General features: G+C 46.4%; 3 protein-coding genes across 3 annotated transcripts; all 3 read right to left on the reverse strand.

Annotated features, from left to right (window-relative positions):
- Positions 1-440: 440 nt before the first annotated feature.
- On the reverse strand, positions 441-9,889 carry vax2 (ventral anterior homeobox 2). The gene is made up of 3 exons (XM_061292957.1): positions 9,214-9,889; positions 6,817-7,004; positions 441-1,548 (listed from the first exon to the last, which is right to left on the reverse strand). The coding sequence occupies exons 1-3, from the start codon at positions 9,428-9,430 to the stop codon at positions 1,066-1,068; spliced, it is 888 nt and encodes a 295-aa protein (XP_061148941.1). The 5' UTR covers positions 9,431-9,889; the 3' UTR covers positions 441-1,065.
- A 2,217-nt stretch (positions 9,890-12,106) lies between these two features.
- On the reverse strand, positions 12,107-14,973 carry adissp (adipose secreted signaling protein). The gene is made up of 6 exons (XM_061289828.1): positions 14,843-14,973; positions 14,031-14,121; positions 13,697-13,896; positions 13,449-13,587; positions 13,233-13,358; positions 12,107-12,759 (listed from the first exon to the last, which is right to left on the reverse strand). Exons 2-6 carry the CDS (start codon positions 14,056-14,058, stop codon positions 12,659-12,661), a joined length of 594 nt encoding a protein of 197 aa, XP_061145812.1. The 5' UTR covers positions 14,059-14,121; positions 14,843-14,973; the 3' UTR covers positions 12,107-12,658.
- Positions 14,974-15,887: 914 nt separating this feature from the next.
- rin1b (Ras and Rab interactor 1b) lies at positions 15,888-26,556 on the reverse strand. Its single transcript, XM_061295110.1, has 12 exons — positions 26,361-26,556; positions 22,460-22,603; positions 21,960-22,074; positions 21,816-21,888; positions 21,608-21,699; positions 21,349-21,521; positions 20,999-21,283; positions 19,999-20,539; positions 18,596-18,907; positions 18,397-18,528; positions 18,162-18,331; positions 15,888-17,047 (listed from the first exon to the last, which is right to left on the reverse strand). Exons 2-12 carry the CDS (start codon positions 22,601-22,603, stop codon positions 16,724-16,726), a joined length of 2,361 nt encoding a protein of 786 aa, XP_061151094.1. The 5' UTR covers positions 26,361-26,556; the 3' UTR covers positions 15,888-16,723.

Raw genomic sequence — 26,556 nt, forward strand, 5'->3', positions numbered from 1 at the left:
GCTTGGAACGTGAAGAGCGACAAATCCCATCGGAACCCGAGGCCAAGTGTGCTGCGGGGTTTTTCATCCGAGTGAACGCTTCTCTAGAAATGGGGCCTAATCTTTGGAATGTGCGTATTTCGGGGCCCAGGGATGCCACTAGGCTGGCGTCAAAGGTCATACAATTGGACCCGACCCCCCCGCCACACACACACCCGATTGTGAATGGGAAGAATCGGTGTAAAATTGAATGAATTCAAGAAAAGTGGCCTGTGCTGAAGCACAACAACGGGCGGGCGGGCGGTTGTCCACGGCAGTCGGCGCCAAGGAAGTAAATGAAAGCCATGTTTGCAAACGGGCTCAGTGTTGGGCCTGAGCTGTTGCGCTTCTGCTGTCTTTTTAAGCAAAGCATCAGAACGGGAGCTACCACAGGATTAGTTCACGCACAAAACACAAGCAAATCAAGAACCACAAACAGATTTAAATAACACAATTAAATGCTACAATTTCTCTTTCTTTTTGTTTTTTTTTCCTCTGGCATAGGCTGTGTTTGGAATCACGCGTTCCCCGAATTTCGATCTTGCGCATCATTTTACAAACTTAACGGTATTTTCACGTTGGTTATGGGAGGACATTTTAGTTGACCTCTTTTGAGCACTTTTTTCATGAAATGAATTTATTGATTACAACTTATTTATTAGTGAATTCAAATCTTTATTTCATTTATTTGTGACACTAGGACTTATTTATGATTGAATTAACATGTGACTAAGTCACATTTCAAACACGGTCCATTTCCACTTTGATTTCACCGGACGTTAAGAATTGGAAGTATTTTTCCGAGTGGCAAAAGTTTGACGACACAGTCAGGTGGATGGGGGGGGGCGGGGCTACCCCCGAGCCACTCCCCCTTTCCGAGGCACTGCGCATTTGAACAAAATGGCCGAGTGATTGCAAACACAGCCTGAGCACGAAAAGCACTCCACGCCGTCCGTCGTGTCTGCCATTGGCGCGCTCACCTCGCTCGCCATCGCACGCCGAGCGGACAAAAGCGGATCGAAACGGCACGACGCCGCTCCAGTCACTTTAGGAAACGGTTTTCTTGCCGCCCAGATCGGCCTCCTTGCGGCCCATCCTCATATACGGCTCGAAGGCCGAGGAGCCGCAGCCGTAGGCCGAGGTCAGCTCGTGATGGGCGCCGCCTAGCAGAGGCACTGAGAAGCAGAGGGAGTGCGGCGGTGGCGGCGGCGGCGGCGTGCCGCCCAAAGCGTGCAGGGGCAGCCCGAAGGCCAGCGAGCCGGGGGGGCTGCCGCCGCCCATCCCGGGCGAGGCCGAGGAGCCGCCCCTGGAGCCGCCGCTCAGCAGAGAACCGTTGGCCGGGTGCGGCGGCGGCGGCAGCAGGGGGGACGGGGTGGGCGGCGCGGGGCCCGACAGGAGCCGCCCCTGCTCCAGGAGACGCAGGATGTTGCACGTGGCCAAAGACTCGGAAGAAGACGACGTGCGCTTGTCCGAATCCTTGCTGGTGTCCTTCTTCTGTTTGGTGCGACGGTTTTGGAACCACACCTTCACCTGCAGCCGTCAGCAAACAAACAAACATTGGAAAAGAATCAAATGCGGACCTTGCCTGCTTTCTTCAGGTGTTCAAATGGAAATGTTATTTTGTTTTACTCGAAAGCAGACAGCGGCCAATTGGAACAATTTGTTGGGCTGCGGATGTATTGGTAGTTCTCTAGTTGCACATATTGATCCATTTCCTTCAACACTGAACGGCCGAGGCCTTTTTCGCATTATTGTCGTTAGCATTTCCCTTCATATGTTCGCATTAGGCTAGTGTTCTCGAGTTGGATGAAAATAAAGGTTTGAGTTTAATATTTGGCTCCAAAGGTCCCTTCTCTATGTCAGTTTTACATTCAAGTTCCACTGGCCGTGGCAAAGCAACAATTTGAAGCAACCACGCCATTTAGAGACATGTGCTAGCTAGCTAGCGAACTAGCAGATGCTAGGGAAAAAGAAGCTAGCTAGCTAGCTAGAAAACGTTTAGCAGATGCTAGGGAAAAAGATGTTGCGTTGACAAGAATGTTTCAAGCTGTTAGAAATCAAATGTAGGCCTATGCTTGAATTCAGATGAATGTTTAGCGCAGCACCAGATGGAGGATACGCTAGCCGGACTTTGCTTAGCGACTAGATAAAACGCCAGACGCTATCGCCGCACGTTTAGGGCGGGGTCGCCGGGGGCTCCAGCGATTGAGCTCATGAGTCGGCGGGCGGCCGTGACACCCGCCGATAATGAGATGGGCCCGACTCGAGCCGAGGTTCCATGAAAAGCTCTTACTACACGTTTGGCCGGCCGGCCGGGGAGGGGCGGGGCCTCAGCAACTATCCGTGGCGAGGGATTTGATTGGAGGGGAATTGATGAGAGGAAAAGAAAGCAAAGCTGCCTTTGCTACATCTACACTATTGCACGTAAATCCTTTTTAATGGGATCCAGGGTTCAGCGCTAGGGCACAGATTACCGGGAGGGATCTGGATATGGCATGACCTGTATTTTGCCCCGGGCCAGGCCGGGCCAGGCCGGGCGTCGCCAAGCGCGGGTTTGCCGCTATAGCGCCAGCCAAACAAACTGCGGCAGGAATAAATAAAAGTAAAACTCTGTACTTCTGTAACTGCCATCTGCTGCTATTTCAAGTACTTTTCAAAACACATTTTCCAATTTTTTCTTCTGGCATAGAAAGTTCTTTTCAATTTTTAGTAAGCTACTTTTCATTTCTTTGCTTAAAAATGCGGAAGTGCCTTTAAATGTTGGAGGCTACTTTTAACGACGTTGAATGTGCTCTAGCTACTCGAGCTAATGCAACTAGTATATGTTTATATATATATACACTACCGTTCAAAAGTTTGGAGTCACAAAATTGTTTGGGTGACCCCAAACTTTTGAACGGTAGTGTAAATATTATTATAAAATATTATGAATTAAATATTATAAATTATATCTTATATTTGGATAAGATTATATATAATCTATGAATATAAGTATACATATATATTATAAGATTTTTTATACAGAAGATTATGTATATAATCTATAAATAATTATCTAAATAAATATATACACTACCGTTCAAAAGTTTGGGGTCACCCAAACAATTTTGTGACCCCAAACCTTTGAACGGTAGTGTATATATATGTTTTTTTAAAAAATATATAATTCTTGAATATTTTTGGTTGTTGACAAAATTCAGCACATTTATGTTCAGCGCATGACACTGCAAATGAGTGACAATAAAATGTGTTCATTGTCAATGTTTGGTCTCAAAATGTTCTACTTGGGCTCCGACAATTTCATGTTAGGGTCCACACTATCCTCCTAATCAAAATAATTGTGTAAAAAAAAAAAAAAAAAAAGCTTATCTGGAGCCCCGCACTACAAATTGGTTGCCATCCAAATACTGGCATTCACTAAACCTGTGGAATCTTAAGAAAGGACAAAAGAAAAAAACTTCATCGAGTGGCTGAAGTAGAAAATAAAAACGTTCAACATGGTGACGTTTTACGAAAAGCTCACATCTATTTTTACATGAATTCATTTTTCAAGGAGTCCCAATGGTTACAATATCCGATGCCTCTATAATATGCAAATGACGTTTACGGCTAAGGCTAGCCGGCTAATGCGGCTAACTGCCGCGTTATGTAAAAATACTTTGTCAGTGTATTTTCATTTTATTTATTTATTTATTTATTATTTAATTGGAGGGGTTATGTGTGTGATAACATTAAAGTTAAGCTTACACTAAGCCAAGGCGATCCTGTCTCGCCTCCACGGATTCCAAAGCAACATATAAATAAGTCTATTTTTTTCCTTGGACACAACACATTTTTCGATGATCTATATGGAGTTGTATATTTGGGAGAATTTTTAAAAAAAATAAATAAATAAAAATAAAAAATTCTCCTAAATATATGAGAATAAAAGGCATCAAGGGTAGAGTTGTATATATATATATATATATATATATATATATATATATATATATACATATATATACACAGATATACACATATACATACATATATATATATATACATATACACACGCATATATATATATACATATACACACGCATATATATATATACATATACACACGCATATATATACACACACACACATATATATATATATACACACACACACATATATATATATACACACACACACACACACATATATATACACACACACACACATATATATATATATATCCATCCATCCATTTTCTGTACCGCTTAGTCCCCACTGGGGTCGCGGGAGTGTTGGAGCCTATCCCAGCCGTCATCGGGCAGTAGGCGGGGGACACCCTGAACCGGTTGCCAGCCAATCGCAGGGCACACAGAGACAAACAACCATTTGCACTCGCACTCACACCTAGGGACAATTTGGAGTGTTCAATCGGCCTACCAAGCATGTTTTTGGGATGTGGGAGGAAACCGGAGTGCCCGGAGAAAACCCACGCTGGCCCGGGGAGAACATGCAAACTCCACACAGGGAGGGCCGGAGGTGGAATCGAACCCACACCCTCCTATCTGTGAGGCGGACGTGCTACCCAAGTGCGCCACCGAGCCGCCTATATATATATATATATATATATTATTTTATTTTTTTATTCACTTTATGAAATATGACGTAATGTAATAGGTGTTCGGATTAGAATTTTGTCAACTCGACCCAAAACACCTGACCTGGTCATGCCTAATTTCAATGCGTGGGAAATTGTCACAAAAAGTGGGCCTGAAATTGCTCCAAAAAGCTAACTTGCACAAATCCGGCCATCGCATGCGGCCCCTGACCAAAATGAGTTTGGCGCTGGTGAGCCAGCGAGAGAACGGTCGGGTCCAAAAAGGAATCGCTCTGTCAAGATCCGAGCGGGAGCGATCGCCATTAGAGCAGCCAGGTTCAGCCGGGGGTTAACCCCGTCTTATACCAGGCCTGATAGATATGGCCGCCCTAATCCCTCCTTAGCACAAAAGCACGCCGGCACTAGGGGGCGCTCTCGGGGCCTCCCACGCTCAGGTGAGCCTCCATTCGGTGGGACAAATGTGCTACAACATTGCGATTCAACGACGACTCGCTTTTCATGGTGCCACTCGATTCGATTGATTCGATTCGCTACACCAGAGAGTTCGATTCCAGAGAGTTTTGTCTTGTCCTCTTCCACACGTGGGAGTGAACTTGTCAAAAGACGATTCAAAACGTATTTCAAGATAATGAAATGATTCGATTCGGCTCACTTGACTCCACCGTTTGTTTACGATTGCTTATTTCACATCTTACGAAAAGAAAGTACCGATGCAAACAATCTATTTGCCAATTTGTCTTCAATCTACGTCAAGTGGAGTCTAGTTTTGCGAGCGCCAAGGCCTTTTTCACCCGACTTCCGGCGTCGGCACAATCTGCCCACTATGAGTCACGTCACGGCCGGTTCCGCGCGACCAGACGCCGTCTGCTCGGACAATACGCGCACAGTCCGAATGGCGACGAGCCGCTGTCGTCGTGTCTCGTCCAGGCTGGAAGACAACGCCGGCACTTTGCTCGCGCTTACATACTCTGTGATGGCACTGACAACTACCCCCCACCCCCCCAACACACACACAGACCTGTTGAAAAGTGGAGTAGAACAGCTGAATTTGATTTAGGCTACTCTGGCTTCCAGATTTGCTTTGATTTTGAATTGAACCCATTTTAAGGTTCTGAATAAAATGGATTGCAGTTGTTTATTTGGACTTGACACAATCAATTGACTTCAAATTTAATGGAGACAAAATACAAAATGATTTCTCTTGGTGACTCAACTCGTTACCCCCCCCCCCCCCCCAAACAAAATTAAATTAAACAGGTTTGTGTGGAATTTTTGTATCCATGCTGCATAAACATTTTTTTTTTTCCTCCAAAGACCCTCCTCATTATCCTAAACCAAAATTTCATAAAGGAGTTAAGAGGAATTCAGAAGTTGCAATGCGACGACAACAAAATTAAAGTTGTAATCTTTAAAAGACAACAACTCCATTCTCGCAGCTATGCGCTATTTATTTACCGTTTTTTTCCATGTATAATGCGCCCCCATGTATAATACGCACCCTAAAAACGGCATGTCGATGCTGGAAAAAAGCCTGTACCCATGTATAATTCGCACCCAAATTTTGACTCCTACTTAAGTCGGTTAACGTAAAATTATTTCAGAAAAAAGATCTTTGGGAACAACCGGATGTTATTCTGCCGGTCAGTATCACTGCGCATGCGCTAGCAAACTCGATAGCGAAGAAACGTTTCGGATTTGTGTAGGCTACATTGTGACAGCAAACAAGCAGGTGATCTAGCAAGCGTCTGATACGAGAGCATTGTGTTCGAAGTGAACAGCAGAGAAGAAAGAAAGCGCATCTGTAATGGCGGCCTCCGTATGATATCCGGATTTAAAAAAAAAAAATTGTACCCATGTATAATGCGCACCCCAGATTTTAGGACAATAAATTAGTTAAATTTTGCGCATTATACATGGAAAAAAAAACGTTATTTATTTGTTTGTTTATTTATTCATTTGTTTATTGATTGTGCAGGAATGTCAAGTGATTCTATAGATCAGAGCTTTGAACTGGCTACATGCACACCGTTGAAACATGCTAAACTCGGCATGTGGTATTATTTTCGGTCTTAATTTTGCTGATGATTATGAATGAAGTATTTATTTTGCATTTGTAAACAAACGAATCAACGTGATTGAATGTGATGACTGTCTTTCTTCCTAATGCCGGCCGGCCGTCCGGCGCCACGTCACCATCTCCTCACCTGCGTCTCGGACAGGTTGAGCTGTCGGGCCAGCTCGGTGCGTTCCCGGCCGACCACGTACTGGCATCGCTGGAACTCCACCTCCAGCCGGTACAGCTGCTCGGCCGTGAAGGAGGTTCGGGTGCGCTTGGGCCGGTCCAGGTCCAGGCCCTTGGGCAGCACGATCTCGCGGATGGTGCCTTTGGCATCTGCGCGCCGACAAGGAAAGACACTGGCGTCATTGTCGTCATTACTCGTTGCACTAGCAGCGGTAGTTGGTCTCAATCTCGCCACCAAGCTTTCAAGTCAGAAAATAATCATGTAGGCAATAGTACTGTCAACAAGTTATTATCTTTGAATTTATTTTAAAACGATACTTTGTTCATTAACACTGTGACGATTAGTAATTCTAGCAATAATAATAATATCACACACGATATTGGTATCATATATGTAAAAGGATCATGCTATATTAATATTGTCCATACGTGATGACAATAATAGGCTACTATTATGATTATTATTATATGACTATTATTATCATTCTAAAAGGCAGAAGCATGAACAAGGATGAAATATTCTTACTATACTCTAGCAACGGCACCAAATAATAATAATCAGATTAATAATAAAATAACAAAACCATAATAATAAAAGGCTAACCCAGACATACATTGGCCTACATACAAATATAGTCACACACATAAAAATAGTATTAATATAATCCTATTCATTATTGTTCAAAATATTTTGCCTTAGGAACATTCTTTTGCCTTCTGGCCGGCTACTGCTTCACTACCCCTTGCTCGTATTTGGAATAATGACACAGTTGTAAATCAGATGACACACTGCTGTTGCTTTTAGGGACTTAGTCAAGTCAAGTCACATTTATTTCTAGAGGCCTTCTTCATCTTAATAGGCCACAAACGTCTCCAAGGGCTTCTCATGCACACTACGGGGTCATCATTAGATATTCACTCAACATTCCCTGACGGATGAGTCGTTTTGTTTCCAAGTAGAAATAAGAGAGCAGATCGGTGGCCAGAATCATCATCATCGTATCGCCGACCCCCCCCCCCCCCCCCCCCCCCCAAGCCACCGAGCGTCTATTTGTTGCCGTTGGTCGCGCTCTTTGTCCACACGTTTGATGTCATGAAATATGGAAGCCGTGCACTCCAAAAAAAAAAAAATCAACAGCCGCCCCCTGAATTAAAGATGATTCAAGCAACTCGCTGAAATGAAGCAAAAACACGTGCGAAATGTGCAGGGGGAAAAAATAACAACAAAAAAAAACGTGAAATTGTTTGCTGGCTAAGAAGTCTGTTCATTGTTTTGCTTTTGGTTTTTACGGCTAATGTGACGCAAAAGGTGACGCGCCATTGCCGCTTGACTACGAGACCTGCGGGTGTTTTTTTTTTTTTTTTTCTTGCGTATGTGTAAGCTCGCCGGGGAAAAAAAAAAAAAAAACGAAAGCGAGTACGCTGAACTCTGCGTGACCCCCGGCCTTAAGAAGAAGAAAAAAATAATAATAAAACCACGCAATTATCTTTTATCGGTGCAGGAAAACCAAGCCGAGATCATAGTCGCCATTTTCTATTCACTAATCTCGTTTTGTGGATTTCCCATCATCGTTTTTTTTTTTTTTTTTTACATTTAAAAACACGCTCGCATATACTGCATTCTTTTTTTTTTTTACTCAACATTTTTACACATTTTGTTATGGGTTTGTGTTTTACGTATATGACGCTTATTGCACTTTTGGCAACATTTTGAGTCATTTAAGTTGCAAATAAAGTTTGTTCATTTTAGGATCTTTTACATTTTTAATTTGAAGTGCTTCAATATATTAGGGGGGGAAATATTGGTCAAAAATCGGACCGGCCTGCTGTTGGGTCGGTTTGAACCAACTTTCAGGCATGTTTTGTGCAGAATAAGCCTTTTTTTTTTTGTACAAAACTTCCCAAATGACTTGTTTTGACACCAAACATGCCAAAGTCCAGGCTTTTTAACCTTTTCTGGATGGGGTACAGTTTTACGGGTGTATTTGATCATTATTGTTATTTTTACCCGTTCTGATGGCCTCTTGTATAGGAAGGAGGGCGTTGACAGACGATGACTAAATTAAATATATTATTTTTAAAACTACTGGGTTAAAAATAACCAAATATGGCAAACAAATCCGAGTTAAATACGCTCACCGGATTTACGAATGATTGGGTTATTTAAAAGGCAGAAATTTGAAGAGTGTAACATCTCGCACAAAGAGCGCTCCCCCTCCCCCTTTTTTCTTTTCCTTAATGTTTGTGATTAGAGAAAATAAATAAATAAATGGAGAGATCATGTTCATTGATATGTTGCAAAGTTTTTTAGTTTAGTTGGTTTTTTTTTGAAAGATTGTTGCAAGAATGCTGTACTCACCCCTGACCAGGATCCTACGGCAGTAGTCGGGGTCCACTCCTAAAAGTTTGTCGTGGCCGTCCTCGCTCGAAGAGGTTGGCGTGGACGACGACGTGCCGGGGGTGTCGGACGAGCTGTGGAGAGGCGAGCGGCACTTGGCGTCCGCACGCTCCGGACACAGCGGCTTGGCTCCGCAGCGGTGGGGGCTCCCATCGCCCATCGCGGCCTGATCGAACATAATACGGCTCCTTCCTTCCTTCCTCCCGTCTTTCCTCTTCTACTTCTTCTCGTCCGCTTGGAGGGGCGCGGGGGGCATGCCCTCCACTCCTCTCCCCCACGGGAGTAAAAAGCCTACTCAGAGTGGAAGCACCTGGCACGCAAACGGACCGGACCGCAGGTGTGTGGCCGGCATGACGCCCAAGTCCCGGAGCCGAGCCCAACGAGACTACGGAAGCCGACAAGTGGCGAAGGAATTCAAGCAAGGTGCGAAGGAGGAGTGGGTGGGGGGGCAGGGTGTTTTCTTTTCTTTTTTTTTTTTTTAGCAGGAGAGGAGGTGGCCCCCCCTCTCCGCCTCAAAATCGCAAACACACACGGGCAGGACTCTAGTGAGTCGAAGAGACACACTTTGTAAGTGGAAAGGCTTGAATGGAAAGCGAAGCGCACTCGGCTACATCCTGCGTCTTCCTTTTCCATTCGTAAAGGCCTCTTCACCGGCTAAGTGGCGTCACTTCCGGGTCTTCGCTGATTGGCTCTCGAGCAGATATAGGCAGGCGTGAAGACGTCACACCTCGGTGGCCCCGCAGCCGGAAATCTGAATACGGGCGGAGTGGGAATCCCCCCCCCCCACACACACACACACACACTCGCGCACACACACACACACACATCCCCCGCCCAAGCCCTTTTCTCGTATACAACCGTCGTAAAGCGAGGAAACCCTCAACTGGGGATTTGTAACACAATCATTGCAATTCAAAAACATGAAACATAGAATTTTTACCACTGATAAGCTACACGCACGCACACACACGCGCACACAAAATACACACCTTCACACGTATATTTGTATGAAATTACACATAGGTAATTTATGTATGCATCAATTAAATATACAACAATTTATTACAATCTAAATGTAATGTTAGTTTTATATAATTTAATTATTGCGTTATTATGATTAGGATTTTGTATAATCTCATTTTAAATAAAAAAAATTATCAAACGTTTATTATGATAAACTGTCATGCAGAGAAAAAAGAAAAGTGAATTCATTCATTATTTAATCGAATATATATGGACCTCACAAACTTTACTAGCTCGAGTTTCCTCCCACATTCCAAAGATGGTAGGCCGATTGACCACTCGGTGAACCACGGCGCCTCAAGGTACAGAATCTAAAATCTATAGTCCTTATCCCTCATCGAGTTCATAAACTATGTACATATCAAATATATATATTCAAGAAAATGACCCCCTGTTGAAAATACAAATGCCCAGTATGTGTCACATGACCTCTGTTGTTGCTGATCACCGCGGTGCCCTTTTATTTCCTAACAACCTGGGCGAGAATTCAAGCAAAAGGAAGATGATTGCAAAGCGGCGACTTGCAGGAATTAAGGCCAAGGCAGGCGGGCCCATTGGGCTTGATGGCTTGTGTTGATGCATGGTGCTGCGTGCACGCACCTGCGGCGCGTTGTTGTGACGCTTTCCAGCAAACAAGCCTTTCTTCTGCGGGATTATATAATTATAGTTTTGCTTGTTCTCTTTCCAAGGTCGTCATTACGGCACAGTGCGCCGGCTCGTTACGCCTTTCGCCCGGCCTAATCTCAGCCGCCATCAATAGGAGCTGTCAATCACACGCGGCACTCAGCAGAGACAAGAGGAGGCTGATTGCTGCGCGTGCGCACACACACACGCGCGCGCGCGCACACACACTAATTCACCGATGCCACGATTTCAGTATTTCACTTTAGCGGAGATGCATTCTCGCTGATTTTAGCCAGAGTGTGTGTGTGTGTGTGTGCGCGTGCGTGTGTGCGCGTGCGTTATTTTTCACCTTGCGCCAGCCTGTTTTGGTGCCATCAATTGCTGCTTTGGACCTTTGCAATGTTGCCAAATTATGAAGCATTTCTGCAAATTTAAAAAAATAAATAAAACTTAACTCAACTTTTCCAGCTATTTTCTTCCAGCTCATTTGAAAAAAAAAAAAAAAAAAAAGAGATGACGGGGCTTTTATAGATTTTTCGCCCGATGTTTAAAAAATGAAAACTCAGTCTTTAGTCCCTTCATTTGAGACTAATAGCAACAATGTAAATTGCAGAATGGCGGGCACCAATAGCCACTTTTAAAGGTTTATTTAGCGTGTCCTCCACAACTACTTTCACTTCCTACCTTTTGTAACACAAATTAAAGTTGGTTGTCAAATTTATTTCAACACATTTCCAATTGTACTCGTCCTCACGTGCGCACTTGAAATTTACGATGATGACTAATACATGTTTTGTGGCGTCTTCAAATGAGCATTTGAGGCACAAATAAAATATATTTTTTTAAATTCTGCAACTCAAACTAAAGAGAAAAACACTCAACTTTTAATTGATTTATCTAAACCTCTGTTCACGTTTTAGCGCGAAGAAAAAAAAACTACATTCTTTACTCCTGTTGTTTTTTATTGATTTGGAAGTTTATTTATTTTGTCACCGTTTTAGCGCTTTTTTATCACATTCCTGTCTGAAAGAAGAAAAAAGCAACCAAGCGTAATTGATACGATTATTAAAAATAACTAGAGCCATCGAAACCTTCACAAGTCATTATTTTGCGGAGCGCTTCGTCTGCGTGTCCTGCACTTGGGCCAGAGAAATACTTTCAGCAGACGAAACCGCCACCTAGCGGGCATCCAAGGAACTGCCGCAAGTCACATAGAAACGCTTCAATTTATTCGAGACAAAAATGACAAGTTGGACATTCACGAAACAAGAACTCTTCACTTAACGCTGAAGACAGTAAGAAAACTAGAAATAAGACGATTGATGTCCACGAGGATTGGTTCTCCTCATCCTCGTCCAGGACGTGGCAGGAAGTGTGACGACAGGAAGGAGGAGGAGGAGGAGGAGGAGGAGGAAGGCACTTGTAGGCCTCCTAGAATAATGTGAGCTTTTCACCCTTTAAAGGGAACTTATGGCTTGTAAACAAACATTTGAGTCCCGCACATCTTGCCATGTCTTATTTTGCAACCGGCCCAGTTTTTATCATGTTTGGATCAATTTACAAAACGCAGCGAAACTGGAGGAAGATCCGGAGCAAAAGAGACACTTTCAAGTGGCGGCCAAAGCACTAGCCTAATAGCAAGGAGTGCTGCGGCGGTAGCGTTAGCATTAGCAAAGCCGCCTGATAAGTGTCTTTTTTTTTTTTGCTGATGAAGTGATGCTCACAAGTTCGGGTCGCATGGGTCTCGCAATAAGGAGAGTCAGTCGAAGCCTTGCCAGTCGCTTTGCTCCGAGTCGTACTCCAGCTCCACGCCGATGCAGCGAATGCCCTCCAGCAGCATGGGCGTGCCGTGATGGCGGTCTGGGGAGAAAAGCAAAGTGAGATGATTGCATCTCGTCACTCTTTGTTCCTTGAAAAGTGAAGTGGATAGGGTATTTGTTTGGCATTTTTTATTTGATCATCATACTGTTTTGTTAATATGAAATATGTACTTATATGTCCTCAACTGAATAAATCCCATATTGTTATTGATTGGTGTAAAAAAAAAAGCAAAACATCAAGAGGACCTTACTGTGTTCTATTTTTAGCATCTTTCTGACCATAGTTAGTCTATATGAAAGTTGAAGTTTAGAAAAAAACTGAATAAATTTCCTATCGTTATTGATTGGTGTGAAAAAACAAACAATCAAAAACTCATAAGGCCTTACTGTGTTCTATTTTTAGCATCTGTTTTTATCATCCGGTTTAGTCTATATGAAATATGTACTTAAGGAATAAATTGAATACATTTCACATTGTTATTGATTGGTGAAGAGGCATCGATGACATCATACCCATGACTCTGGCGTGAACTTTGACCGTGATGCAGACGTCGTCGTTGGCCTCGCTCAGCAGCTGCACCTGCTCACACAGCACCCCCTCCTGTTGAGCCATGTACTCGCACATCATTTTCAGACCACCTGCAGGGGGAGGGAGAGAGGGAGGGAGGGGCTGGGTGAGGGGGACGCCATAGATGCCCAAAAAAGAAGCCAGTGCTTCCCGCGTGTCACCTTCGGGAGCAGGCGAGACGTCGATGACCCGCAGATGGGGGCTCGGCCTGGGCGCCAGACACACCTCCTTGCCGAGAGCCGGCACCTCGGGCAGGGTGAAGGCGATTTCGTAGCGGTGCTGCGCCTTCAGGAAGCCCAACTGAACGGAAGGAAATTCAAGTCAGCGAGCGGAGCTTCGGCGGGCCGATTCCAAGTTGCCTCCGGGTGATGGACAGAAGAGCGTTCAAACTTTTCAAGGTGGCCGTCACCTTGACCAAGAAGCTGCCGTCATCCTCCGCCGTGACCATGATGACCGAGTCGTGCAGCTTGTCGTCAAAGTGGACGTGAGACGGGGCGCCGGGCGGCTGGGTGGCGGCCGCCCGGGCGGCGGACCCCTGGGCACCGCCCCCCTGGGCACCGGACACCGGGGCTTTCTCCGAGAAGCGAACGCCTCCCGCCTTGGTAGACCCTGGAAAAAAAAATTAAAATGAATAGATTATTTTTCCTAAGGATCGGGTCACATTAAAAAGTGTGGTAAATTTGTGAAAAGGTCACAAAGGCAAAGAGCTTCAATCAATAAAATGGTTGCCAGTTGCCACTCACTCTTCTTCGTTGCGGCGGCATCAGCCATGATCCCAGGAGTGAGGTGAACACTCCCTATGACAATCTGGCCATCACTACGTGGGCGTCTCGCCTTGGGGGACAATACAAAAAGAGACAAAGTCGAGAAGCGAGCGAGCGCTGGTCCAGTGGGAGGGAATCATTGTGCTGCCGGTGGAGCAAAACAATTTACTAAGAGGATTAGCTGGATGGTGGCTATATGCCATAAGCATCATCACGGATTTTTTTTTTTTTTAATCATAAAAAAGGAGTCAAATAAGAATGAAGTCTTTTTTCAAGACACAATGATCTGAAGTTCTACTTAAATACAGAGTGCACGTGCGGTCGAGATGGGCGGATAGATCCAGTTAATAGCAATACCAGTTTTGATATCAACATTTATGCCAGACATGTGTTATTAAACTGAGCACGTTTAATCAATCACTAACTGTAAATAAACTTGAAGGCATTAATTATGAAAAAGGTTACTTGCTCCATTTCCACTACACTACAGCAAGTGGACAAGTAATAATAATACATTATATTTATAGAGCACTTTACATTTAAAAAAAAAAAAAATCTCAAAGTGCTCCTGTTTTTAGAACGAAACACTTTCTACTTCGCCCCAAATGTTAAACGACTTAATAATGGATCAGGGGAAAAGGCACAAGTAGTCAAGGTCATGAGAATTCATTCAAATTTGAAAATCTCCCGATAAGCCAAGCTCACACTTAAAATGAAGGCAAAGCTCGCCAAATAAAAGATGGTGAGGCATAAGAGCCAAAATGGGGCTCCACAACTTTCACCCGACTCACGTAAGTTGCACGGACGCACGTTGCGCGTGTTGTTGAGTGATTTTTGTGTGTTGTTTCCCGTTCAACTCGTCTCCGTCTTCAAGTGACGTCCCTCGCCGCTCCACTTCCGCCTTCGGTCACGTGACTTGGCTTCCCTATTTGAAAAATTGATATGTGGCGTCACCTGCTGGCGGGCTTCACTCGTCGACTCGACCGGTGTTTTCTGACGTCACGATTCTCAGCTTCAAGAGGCTTCAAATACTTTGGACCAAAAACACAAGCAGTTTTTACGAATGGTCACAGCTAATCAATGTTAGCCATGGCTACTGCTAAAATAAAAGAAGCTGCATCGCGCTATTTTAAACTTTTCACGGTTATTCGTAACCATGTGCAGAATTATATCCAAGTCAAAGTCTGCTTTATTGTTAATTTCTTCACGTCAAGACACAAAAAGTGATCGAAATTGCGTTTCCTACTATCCCACGGTGACAAGACATATTATATTATATTATATTATATTATATTATATTATATTATATTATATTATATTATATTATATTATATTATATTATATTATATCATATTATATTATATTATATTATTTTATATTATTTTATATTATATTATATTATATTATATATATATATATATATATTATATAGGTCCACGGACAACAAAACATTCAAGTAAACAATACAAAAATATATTACATATTAATATATTAATATATAATACATTTGGCACGGCGGTGATTTAATTTCTTAATAAATACGAGTTATTTTGGTTGCTATTTTCCTAACCCGGAAGTAAGACGCCTGGTTCACTAAATTTCCACTTTCACTTTTTTTTTTTTAATAATAATAATAATCATTATAATAGTCATAGTCAGTCATAATAATAAAAAAAGATATATTAAATTTCGCTGAGGTCTCAGGGGAATCTTCTGACCTCCTCAGGACCCTGACCTTAAATCCAGCTTTTTGATATATTTTGATCTTGCATAAATAATAGGCATTGATGGACAAAAAGAAAAACATGAGTACCCACAGCTGCACATCTTTTTTTTTAATTCTTTTAATTATTGCAAATGACCTGGCACATATACAAGGAAAAGGAATAGTGAGCTCACACAGCAAACACATGCACACGCCACTTTTGCAGAGCCTACAAATCAAATCTGGATGTTTTCAGAACGCATGCACTTATGCCCAAAGCACATCATGGTCATCACTTCCGAATAGTCTTGCAAGCGGAACATTCAAAGCTAGTTTGAAATACAACGGTCAGTGGCAGTTTGCTCCGCTCGCAATGGCCGCCAACAGCTTCCAATAAGAGTTCGGCCGGCCTGCTGACGTCATGCTGGTTGGTGGCCAGCACGTGTTGGCCACAATTGACGTTGGAGAAAGCAAAGCAATAAAGAAGGTCCGGAGCTGATCGGCTTGCTCAACAAGGAGAATTTAGAATCGATTGAAGGATAGAAGAGAACGTATTTTGGCCTCTCGTCCCGGCAGACGCCAGAAGGGGGCGCTGTGGACCCGCGTCCTCGCAACCCGGCTTTCAAGGATCTGGCAGAAATGCACCAACAGCTTTTCGTACTTTGAAAGTCTCCTTCTTAAAAGTCAACAGCAGGAAACTTTGGCATCGAGGTCTTTGAGCGCGTTTGTGACGTCATCATCCCTTCCATCATGCAAACGGAAGCCTCCTCCACAGCAGGCGCGGCCAGAGGCGCAGCCAGAGGCGCTCCCGCTCTGTTCCACGCGCGACCCGACGGCGTCAGTGTCTTCCTTCCTTCCTTCCTTCCTTCCTTCCTTCCTTCCTTCCTTCCTACCTTCCTTCCTTCCTTCCTTCCTTCCTTCCTTCCTTCCTCCCGCCCTCCTCCTCCTCCGCTCGCATGCACTCCGCTCACTCCTCGCACACCGACTCACTCAAGTCCACAGCGCCGCCTCTGGTGAGTCGCCGCATCTTGCTGAAGTCGTGGTCGGTCCTCAGGTAGGAGAGGGAGGGGCCTCCCTCGCTGTGGCCCGCCAGGTCCTGAGGCTGCGCCTGGGGGGGCAGGGGTCGCATCTCGCCGCCGCTGCGCCAGTACAGCGCGTACTGCTGCGGGTCAGTCACGCCGAAGGTGGCGGCGCACAACTGCGCCAGCGCCTGGCTACTTTCGCCCACTCGCCACTGCAAGGTCCGCACGGCGCTCCGCTCCCCGTCCTGGAACAGTATCCGAACGCACCTCTGGAGGGGGGAGTGGAAGGGGGGAAGAGGGGGGGGGGGCACAAACAACACTCAGAAATCCAGGAAGAGAAGGGATTGGCTTACGCTCTCCAAAATGATGCACATCCTGGACAGCAAATTCCACTAGATGATTTTTTTTTTAATGTTTTTTACCCGTCATGCAAGCGTGAGATAAAAATTCTGAACACATTTCGAAGTTCCCTCACCCAAAGCGCCTTAGTTGTCCCTGTCAAAAAACCTGTTCCAGTTCTAAATTCATGATGCCACATCCAATGGACCCGGGTCCTGCCCTGCATCTTGCGGCATAACGAGGTACTACAAAATCGGCGCACAAGTCGGACTTGGCTGAATAATAGTTCAAAATATTTCAGAAGCGCAAAGACAATATAACAGGGGGTGGGGGGGTGGGGTCACTCCCCCCCCCCCTCCCCCCCGCACACAAACATGCAGCGATAAGAGAGAAATATCAACAGGTCCAACTTACAGAGTCGGCAAGCTCCTCGCTGTCCGTTTGCATATTGTGTTTGCCTGCTCGGGTGCGTGCGTAGTTGCAGCTCAAACAATTTCATGTTATCTGACCGCCCACTCCCTCATCGCACTCGCCTCACCAATCGGCCGCCAGTGTCGGAGCAGAATCTGGCTGCTGGCTCACTTGGACGGGCTATTTGAAGCCCGGAGAGGCACCACGTGACCGCACGCAAACGTAGTGCTTAACAGTGTCGCCGCTTTGCTTTTTTTTTTCCCAGTCTGTACCCAACAATGTGATAACAGGTGAAAGTGTGTGTGTACGTGCCTGTGTGTGTGCGTGTTCATGCATGGCCCACATCAGAGGATTACTTTTCAAAAGTAATCCTTTCAAATGAATTCCAAGCACGTTACGAAAGCTGGTGGATGCAAAATAATTGCAAATAATTTTGCCCCCCCCCCCCCAAAAAAAAAAAAAAAGAACGGCTGGAGGACTCCAATTTTTAACTTCCAATCCTCGAGTTCTACACTGTCTCACAATGGACCCAAAACTCCAGGGTAATCCAAAATGGGATAACTCGCTAACCCGGGTCGGAGTTCCGTTTGCGACTCGACAACCGAGCTGGTGGAATTCAGCGGCCGCCGCTACCTGACGCTGCTGGTTCTCCTTCTGCTTCTGAGCCTCGAGGCTTCGCCGACAGCGCCACTGCTTCAGCGCCTGCCGGGCCTCGGACGTAAGGCAGCCTGAGATGGTCCGCTCCGGGTCCAGGCTCTGGATCAGATGCAGGCTGGCGAAGACGCTGGTCAAGTAGGAGCCGCCTGGAAAGCGCAAAGTGGACTCCAGACAAGTTCTGCACACCGAGGTTCCGCTGAGGAGCACCGACCTTCACCGCCGAGCCAAGATGGCTCCAGGAGCTCCATCATGTACTCCACCTCCATCAAGATGTGAGGCTTGTTGGACTCCACGATGGCGTAGGACAACGACGGCAGGAAATCCTCCCAGCTCACTTCCTGTCCTGCTGAGAACCAAACGCTCGACATTTGAACCTGACCCGAGAGGTCCGCCAGGACTTTTTGTCTCACCGTGCGGGGCGTCCAGGCCCTTCTGCACGCACTTGCAGACCTGCAACAGCAGCAGAACCTTGTCGACGGGCGAATGCGTGCGCCGCATCAGCGCCAACTTCTGCTTCACTTTGTCCACCAGCCGCCCGTCGGGCAGGCCCGTGCGCACGCCCAAGCGTTGGGCGGCGCCGTCCTCGTCTTTTAGACGCGCCAGGTTGCGGCTGAAGCGCTGGCTGGACGCGTCCTGCCGGTGTAGCGCCGCCAGGGCGCCATCCAGGTGAGACTTGAGGGGGCGCAGCACGCAGGAGAACATGGCACGCTCCAGGGCAAGATCTGGAACAGCGAGACCGCTTTGTAAAGTAAAGAAATTTATGCAGGTACGGAACAACATTTTTATATACAATATCTGTTAAAAACTGTTGCTTTGTTTTTATGCTAGCAAACAATGCGCGTCGCTAACTTTGCTAACATTGTCCAATGCGGGGCTATTCAATGACCAATTCTGTTGTGCCAAATTTTTGAATCAAAATTTGAAATTAAATACTCGTATCTCAAAAATACTTCCGAATAAATAGAGAAATAACATAAGTACAAAACAACATTTTCGATTTACAATACCTGTTGAGATAACCTAGCTTAAAAAGAAAACGTTTGATTTGGTTTTATGCTAGCACAACAACGCGCTCCGCTAACTTTGCTAACATTGTCTAATTCAATGACCAATTCTGTTGTGCCAAATTTTTGACTCAAAATTTGAAATTAAATACTCGTGTCTCAAAAATACTTCAGAATAAAATAGAGAAATAACATAAGTACAAAACAACATTTTCGATTTACAATACCTGTTGAGATAACCTAGTTTAAAAAGAAAACGTTTGATTTGGTTTTATGCTAGCACAACAATGCGCTCTGCTAACTTTGCTAACATTGTGTAATTCAATGACCAATTCTGTTGTGCCAAATTTTGAAAACAAGAATTGAAATTAAAAAACTCCTGTGGAGTCTGGAAATTCTTCGACGTAGCGCAGCTGTGTATTTGCATTTTGTTGCTAGCGAGCGTTCAAGTAGATTTCATGCGTCCATCTTGCTCGCTTACAAATATGTTAAGTGACTCTGTGTTTTTACTGTAACACCCCCCCTCCCCCCTCCCTTTGAATCGTGCGCTCTCCAAGCGTGCGTGGGCTTTTGAGATCTTTTTATGATAAGCGAGAGTGAGGGGAAAAAAAATTCGAATGGCTCCCGCCAACGCAAAGGCAGATAAATCAGAGTGCAGGAAGGAAGGAAGGCGAGCGGCCCAGCACCCCCCCCCCCCCCCCCCCCCCAGAAGTCCGTGCAAGGCCGGCCGGGCAAGCCTACGCACGGGTCCGGGTGACTTTTACATTGTTGACAACAAAACAATGCGGACTCCGCTGGGATGTGTCTACCTTTCTCGTTTTCCGGCACCAAAGTTTCGATGGGAGGTTCCAGCTCGCCGCTTTCCACTAAGCAACACTTGGCCTGCGATAGAAACAGGCGCACGCCCTGCAGCAGCTGCACGGACGTCACACGCGGCGCCGAGGAGAGCGAGCCGGCCGATAGCGATTTCAGCAAGCCCGTGTGAGCCAGGAGGAAGTCCTGCACCATCCCGCCGAAAATCGAGCGCCGGTCCCGGGACAGCTCCCGCACCAGTCGGGTCAGACGCTTGTCCGGGGCGAAGAAGCACACAAAGGCCTCGCTCATGCGGCGCAGACCGCCGCGGCCTCGCGAGCGCACCAGCGGCGGCCGCCGGGGGCTCTGGGTCTGGAACCCGCTCTCGGAATCGGAATCCCAATCGTCTTCCTCGTCCAGACTGCTGAAGGAGCTGTTGCTGTCCAGCTCGGCCAGAGACGGCGCCGCCCGGCGCTCCGGGGCCAGCAGAGCCACTTCGATGGCGGGCCCCTCCGCCGCCGGCGCCGGCGACTGCTGGACATCGGGAGGCTGGTCCACCTGAACCACACATATAGATGTTGATCTTTAGACTGAATTGAGAAAAGGCCTGATTATCGGATGTCTTTGAAAGATTATCCTGAGCGACAGGATAATCCGGGGTTCCCTCTTCCATTTGCTCCGAAAAATGCTCCGAACCCCTTTTCATCCTTGAGTTTGGTCCATTCAAAGTGAAACGGAACCAGCCAACCAGGAAGAGGGATGAATTTTGTTTTCTTCTTCCATGACTGCGTTTACCCTCTGGCGCCCGCTACAGGTTAATCTCGGAACTACCACAGATTGGTGGACCTTACTTCCTGAGAATTCCCCAAAGCACCAAAAGTCAAGACAAGAGCAAGATTGTTTTTTTCTCTCGAGACTGGTCTTGGCAATCATAATTAATAACAATCCTATTTTATTTATTAATTCATTTAGTCATTAACGATCATATTTATTTCTTCATTTTAATCCGACTCTTACTTGAGGCGCTCGCACAGCCGTTGCGCCCTCTTCCTCGGACCCCGCGGACCCCGGTGACACGGCGGGCGTCCTCCTCAGGACCCCTGCTCCGGAGTGAACTCTCCTCTGGGGATGAGAGTTGCGCAACCTCTCTGACCCAGCGGCCATCTCCATGGACGGAGGCGGGGAGTAGGAGCCCACCCCCTCCAGGGACAGATTCATGGAGGACTCGGAGAGGCGCAGTCGCACGCTGCGCTTGAAACGGTGTCGCTTGTTCGAGGCACTGTGGTTCTGGAGTTCTGAATGCTGGGGGAATGGAAAAGAGCGTAAGCTCAGCGGTTCTGCTCCTCCCTCAGGCTGACACAAGCCACCTTCAAGACTTCCAGCTGCAGGAAGAGAGGATTTATGAAGCATAGTTTGCTTTGACCGCTGCGGCCCTGAACCCGCCATCGCTCCGAGGCCGCCGCCGCCTGGATCAAGCCGCCGCCCGCCGCCGCCAGAGGTCCATTTTGAAGTTCCGACGCGCTCGGCGAGTTCCAGAAGTCTGCGTAGAGACCGGATGAGACGGCGGACGGGGAGAAGTTAGGCTTTCCCCTTCACCAAAAGCGGTGATGATCCGGCGGAGCGCACCTTGGCCCATGTGCGAGATGGACTCCAGTTGCCGGTGCGTCGTGGCCTTGGCGATGGCGTCCGGCAACTGAAGAGGGAAAGGCAAGACGTCCCTGCGGACAAAACAATCCCACCATTGTTTCTAACGATGATGAGATGGAATATTGTTTCCGCTGAATAAATATTGTCATCGCTGAACAATTGCAGTTCAGTAGAAGCACATGTGGACCTGCTGACGCAGTAGAAGGCCACCAGGCGACACAAGTCCGGGAAGCTGAGCGCCGAGCTCTCCAAGGCGAACGCTGGCAGAAGAAGAAGCAGAGTTTGAGTGACGGCCCGGCGTCAGTCGCGGCGCCGCTGTCGCTGGACTCACTGTAGTCTTCCTCACAGATGAAGCACTCCTTCACGGAGGACCAAGTCCTGTCTGCCGTGACCCTCACACAGAGAACCTTCCTCTGACTCAAGCTGCACTTGCGCACCAAGAATGTCTGCAAGAAGACCAGACGTCACAAGAAGTGACGCCGCGGAAGAGCCACCGAGGAACCTTCAGAGGCCTTACAGCTCGCTTGTTAGCTAGCTAGCTAGCTTTTAGCTCACTTGCTAGGAAGACCAGACGTCGCAAGAAGCGACGCCCCAGAAGAGCCGCCGAGGAACCTTCAGAAGCCTTTGAGCTCACTTGCTAGCGAGCTAGCTTTTAGCTCACTCGCTAGCTAGCTAGCTAGCAATGGCCTGATCTTTCATCATTTTAAAACCTCATTGATAATGTACGGCTTGATTTTTCTTTTCAGTCCAATTTGGCAGCTTTGTGAACATCTATTTTCACTTGACGGTGACTTTGAATTGAGCTAAAACGGGTCTTTGCGCTCAGCTCACCCCGACAGGCTCTCTCAGCAGAATGTAGAGGGCGGAGTCTTGCTTGAGTGACAGCTGAAGCCAAACCGGGTGTGTCAGCAGCAGACGATCCAGGACGCTCAAGTCCCGCTGGGGACCCGGCTGAGAGGCGCCCGCCTCCTGCATCTGAAAAAAACAACGGCGGGATCATCCTCCCGGTCTTCTTTGCTTTCGGGTCACTTTCGAGTCAGGAAAAAATACAAATACTTTGGTAGCTACCTCTGACAACTTACTACGCTTCATATTTAAGAAAAATAAATACCGTAATTTTCGGACTATAAATCGCACCGGAGTATAAGTCGCACCAGCCATAAAATGCCCCAAAAAGTGAAAAAAAACATATATATGTATACAAGTCGCTCCTGAGTATAAGTCGCCCCCCCACCCAAACTATGAAAAAAAAACGCGACTTATAGTCCGAAAATTACGGTAAATCACAATGTATCTATTTATGAACTGGGAGCATTAGCTAACTATGACACAAAAGTGATATAATTGACAGTTCACTTTTACTTTTTAATTGTCCAATCTTGGCACACGTTTGGGCCCGTTCAGTTTTTTTTATCAAATCTGTTCGACTGCTGCCTGGTCATTCATGAAGTTCATTCATAGAGAACCGGCAGACTTTTAGAAGAAACTTGCCACGGTTTCACACTAAGCCGCAAGGCTGATGCTAACGTTAGCAGTCAGTGTGTTGCGATACTTGGTGCTCTCTCGGTTGGGCTCGGCTGGGCTCGGCGTGCTGCTGGATGTCACAATGTGTGGGCTGCCGGCGAGCGTTCGCCAGCGTAGCAGCAGATGGTCGCCATGGCAACCCTGGCCTCCACATTCGAGCAGGCATTCCCACTCAGTGAAACACCTTTTCCCTGATAAGCCGAGGCACGCTCACACCAACGCAGCGGCAAGGCGGCTACTGTATGTTTATTCCCACAAAGCTTGGCAAAAAAAAAAAAATAAAAGTCATAAAAATGACACCTTGTGTACCACGTGTATTTCTTTGCTTCCCTCCCTCGCGCGAGTGGCCACGTGCTTCAGCAACATTCAAGGAATCTACTGCTGAACATATTTTATTTCCATTCATTTGCACATCAACCTCCTGACACCTGTTACGTAAGTCCTCCCCCTCCGTGAGCGCAATGAGCATGCCAACCGCAAGTTGGAGGAAAAAAAAATAGCCCGAGAGAGCTCATTTGCAGGATAATTGTTTTCATCGTTCGATTCGTCTCCTCCACATGCGGCTTGGACCTGAGCGCGAGTATGAGACGTTCAGGGAGCGCGACCCCTTCCTTCCTCGGTATTTCCAAAGGCAACTGCGCCCACGGCGCACACACAAACACCAGCGCTGCTTAGAACAAATACTTTTTTTCCAAGCATCTGAAGATGACTTTACTTTACAGCAGTATTTATTTTTCCAACACACTTACATGAACAGTTGAAAACAATGCGCACCAAATTGATTGATTGATTGATTGATTGATCAGAGACACTTTTTGTCCGAGTACAAAGGTGAACTTAGGTGGCACTGGGGGAAGAGCCCCCCACTTTTTGCCCTGCCTTTGCTTCTTTTCGATATTGTCGACACCCCTTAAAATGACATTCCGAGCAAGAAAAGCTGTTTATTTATTTTTTTTAGACGAGTCAAGCCTTGACATCCTCACCAATCATTCAGAGCCACTTTGAGGACGCTGCCATCTCCTGGTACAGCGGCCATTCGCAACCTGGCCAGCTCCGAACAAACTACCGTTTTTTTCCATGTATAATGCGCCCCCATGTATAATACGCACCCTAAAAATGGCATGTCGATGCTGGAAAAAAGCCTGTACCCATGTATAATACGCACCCAAATCTTGACTCCTACTTAAGTCCGTGAACGTAAAATGATTTGAGAAAAAAGATCATCTTTGGGAACAACCGGATGTTATTCTGCCGGTCAGTATCACTGCGCCTGCGCTAGCAAACTCGATAGCGAAGAAATGTTTCGGATTTGCGTAGGGTACATTGTGACAGACAGCAAACGAGCAGGTGATTGAGCAAGCCTTGTCTGATACCAGAGCATTGTGTTCGAAGTGAACAGCAGAAAAGAAAGCGCATCTGTAATGGCGGCCTCCGTATCATATCCGGATTTTAAAAAAATATATATATGTATAATGTATAATGCGCACCCCAGATTTTAGGACAATAAATTCGTTAAATTATGCGCATTATACATGGGAAAAACGGTACTTGGAGTCATCTTCAAAGTGGACAACTTCTCTGTTTGCATCGACCACCCAGAGTACTTTGTATTGTCAACGGTGACTTTCTGGACTAATTTATTAATTTTCTTTTCTGGAGGGGCTTTACTTTGATGACTGAATTGCTAGCCTAGCTTACCCGCGTCGTCTGTGGGTTTCATAGTAACGCTTAAAGTTTGATGACTGTTGCCATAGTTGCTTCACAAAGTGACGTCAAAGTGGAACGGGAAAAAAACCAAAACAGTTTGACAACCGCCTGCAACGCATCTGCGTGAACATGATGACGGCTAATTTTATCCTGATGACAAATAGGACTGCTATAAGTGTCCACGTAGAGGGAGAGAGTGCTTGCTGCAAGGCGGGGGGGTCGCTTACTGCATTGACGGCAGGTGTCCATTTTTGTGTGCGTCTGAGGGTGACTGAGCCGATTGTGAGTCACACAAACACAACCGGACGCAACACTTGGACTGTAGGGGCGGGGAAGGAGCATAACTGTGAATATTCATTCTTTTTGCAAGCCTGTCTGTCTGTGTGTGTGTGTGTGTGGGGGGGGGGGGGGGGGGTCTGCGATTACATATTAATTGAGCTCGTGTTTGTGTGTATGTGAGTGTGTTAATGTAAGTGTGTATGTGTGAGGGGGGGGCGATAACCTATGTTTAAAGGAGAGACTTTCTCTTTTTTTGACTGCGGGCATGACTTTTGTGGCCGCCAGATGGCGTCATTGACGCCCACGTCAACCGATGCAACCAAGTGCTTCTCATGATTGACGCTCCAGCTTGATGGGACACTTTTACACTAGACATGACGTATATATGTGTGTGTGGGGGGGGGCACCTTATCGTGGAATACGCTCATGAAACAAATTAATTGTGGACCCCCCCCCCAGTTTCAGTTTCTTCCGGACTTCATTGTCAATCATTTTCTTTCTCCAACAAACGGCGCCAAAGTAGAACGTGACAACAAAAAAGCAAATTTGAGAATTCCAGAATTTGGTAAAGAAAACAAACAAACAAAAAATCATTTGATGAATTCAAGCGATGAGAAATAAATCTCAAGCTTCACATTTCATTCAACTTCAGTAAAGCAAAGCATCCAAAATGGCGACCAGCTTCAGCCAACTTGACTGCACAAAATAATGAACCCAACCTATATTGTGCGTAAAAGTAATCTGCTCAAACTCCACAGCTACCTTAGAACGAGTGCTTTGGGAGAACAACGCAGCATTTTTAGCTTCTAAAAATATTCCTTCAACAACTGCAGCTCTGCTAATTGAAGGGCTTAATTGGCATGTCTGATTTCTGCTCGCATGTCGTGCACACGCGCAAGCGACGGCTCGGACCGAGCGCATGCACCAAGAAGCGAGAAAAGCGCCAATAAGCATCACGTCCACTCCCACGCCGACAGGATGGCGCTTTTCACTCTTCTTGACGATTACGTAACGTCCCAAGTGGGAGCTGCCGCCCACTCGGACTCGCTTTCACCTGATCTCATGGCACCTATACGACCTCTGGCAGCCGAACTCATCAATGAAAACTCACTTTGCGATTGTTCCTTCAAATGACGTCACGCGCGGCGAAAAGTTGACGCCTTTTGGGCGAGCCTGCTACGTCGAAGGAGGTCACGCGCGAGCTCGAACTCAGGTGACTTACCTTGTGCTCCCCGGGACGGGATGAGCGACGCGTCGTGGCGGCGCCCGAGGCGGCGGCGGCGGCTGGAAGGGCGTGTGCGCGTCTGGAGGAGCGCGAGCTCGTCAGCGAGGAGATGCGCGCCTCGGCGGTGACAAGGCGGAGGAGGAGACTGAACGCATCTCCAGCGCTCCCGTCACTCTGCTTGCAACTTGGACCG

The sequence above is a fragment of the Syngnathus typhle genome, linkage group LG1 (assembly GCF_033458585.1).
Source record: "Syngnathus typhle isolate RoL2023-S1 ecotype Sweden linkage group LG1, RoL_Styp_1.0, whole genome shotgun sequence".
Lineage (NCBI taxonomy): Eukaryota > Metazoa > Chordata > Actinopteri > Syngnathiformes > Syngnathidae > Syngnathus > Syngnathus typhle.

Coding starts and splice junctions, on each gene's coding strand:
- vax2 (XM_061292957.1), bottom strand. CDS start 9,430: ATGTTCGATCAGGCCGCGATGGGCGATGGGAGCCCCCACCGCTGCGGA. Junction 7,005..9,213: donor CCGTAGGATCCTGGTCAGGG/GTGAGTACAGCA, acceptor GTCGGCGCGCAG/ATGCCAAAGGCACCATCCGC. Junction 1,549..6,816: donor TCAACCTGTCCGAGACGCAG/GTGAGGAGATGG, acceptor TGACGGCTGCAG/GTGAAGGTGTGGTTCCAAAA.
- adissp (XM_061289828.1), bottom strand. CDS start 14,058: ATGGCTGATGCCGCCGCAACGAAGAAGA. Junction 13,588..13,696: donor ACGGCAGCTTCTTGGTCAAG/GTGACGGCCACC, acceptor CCTTCCGTTCAG/TTGGGCTTCCTGAAGGCGCA. Junction 13,359..13,448: donor CGTCTCGCCTGCTCCCGAAG/GTGACACGCGGG, acceptor CTCCCCCTGCAG/GTGGTCTGAAAATGATGTGC.
- rin1b (XM_061295110.1), bottom strand. CDS start 22,603: ATGCAGGAGGCGGGCGCCTCTCAGCCGGGTCCCCAGCGGGACTTGAGC. Junction 21,889..21,959: donor CATCTGTGAGGAAGACTACA/GTGAGTCCAGCG, acceptor TTCTTCTGCCAG/CGTTCGCCTTGGAGAGCTCG. Junction 18,332..18,396: donor ATCTTGGCTCGGCGGTGAAG/GTCGGTGCTCCT, acceptor TGCGCTTTCCAG/GCGGCTCCTACTTGACCAGC.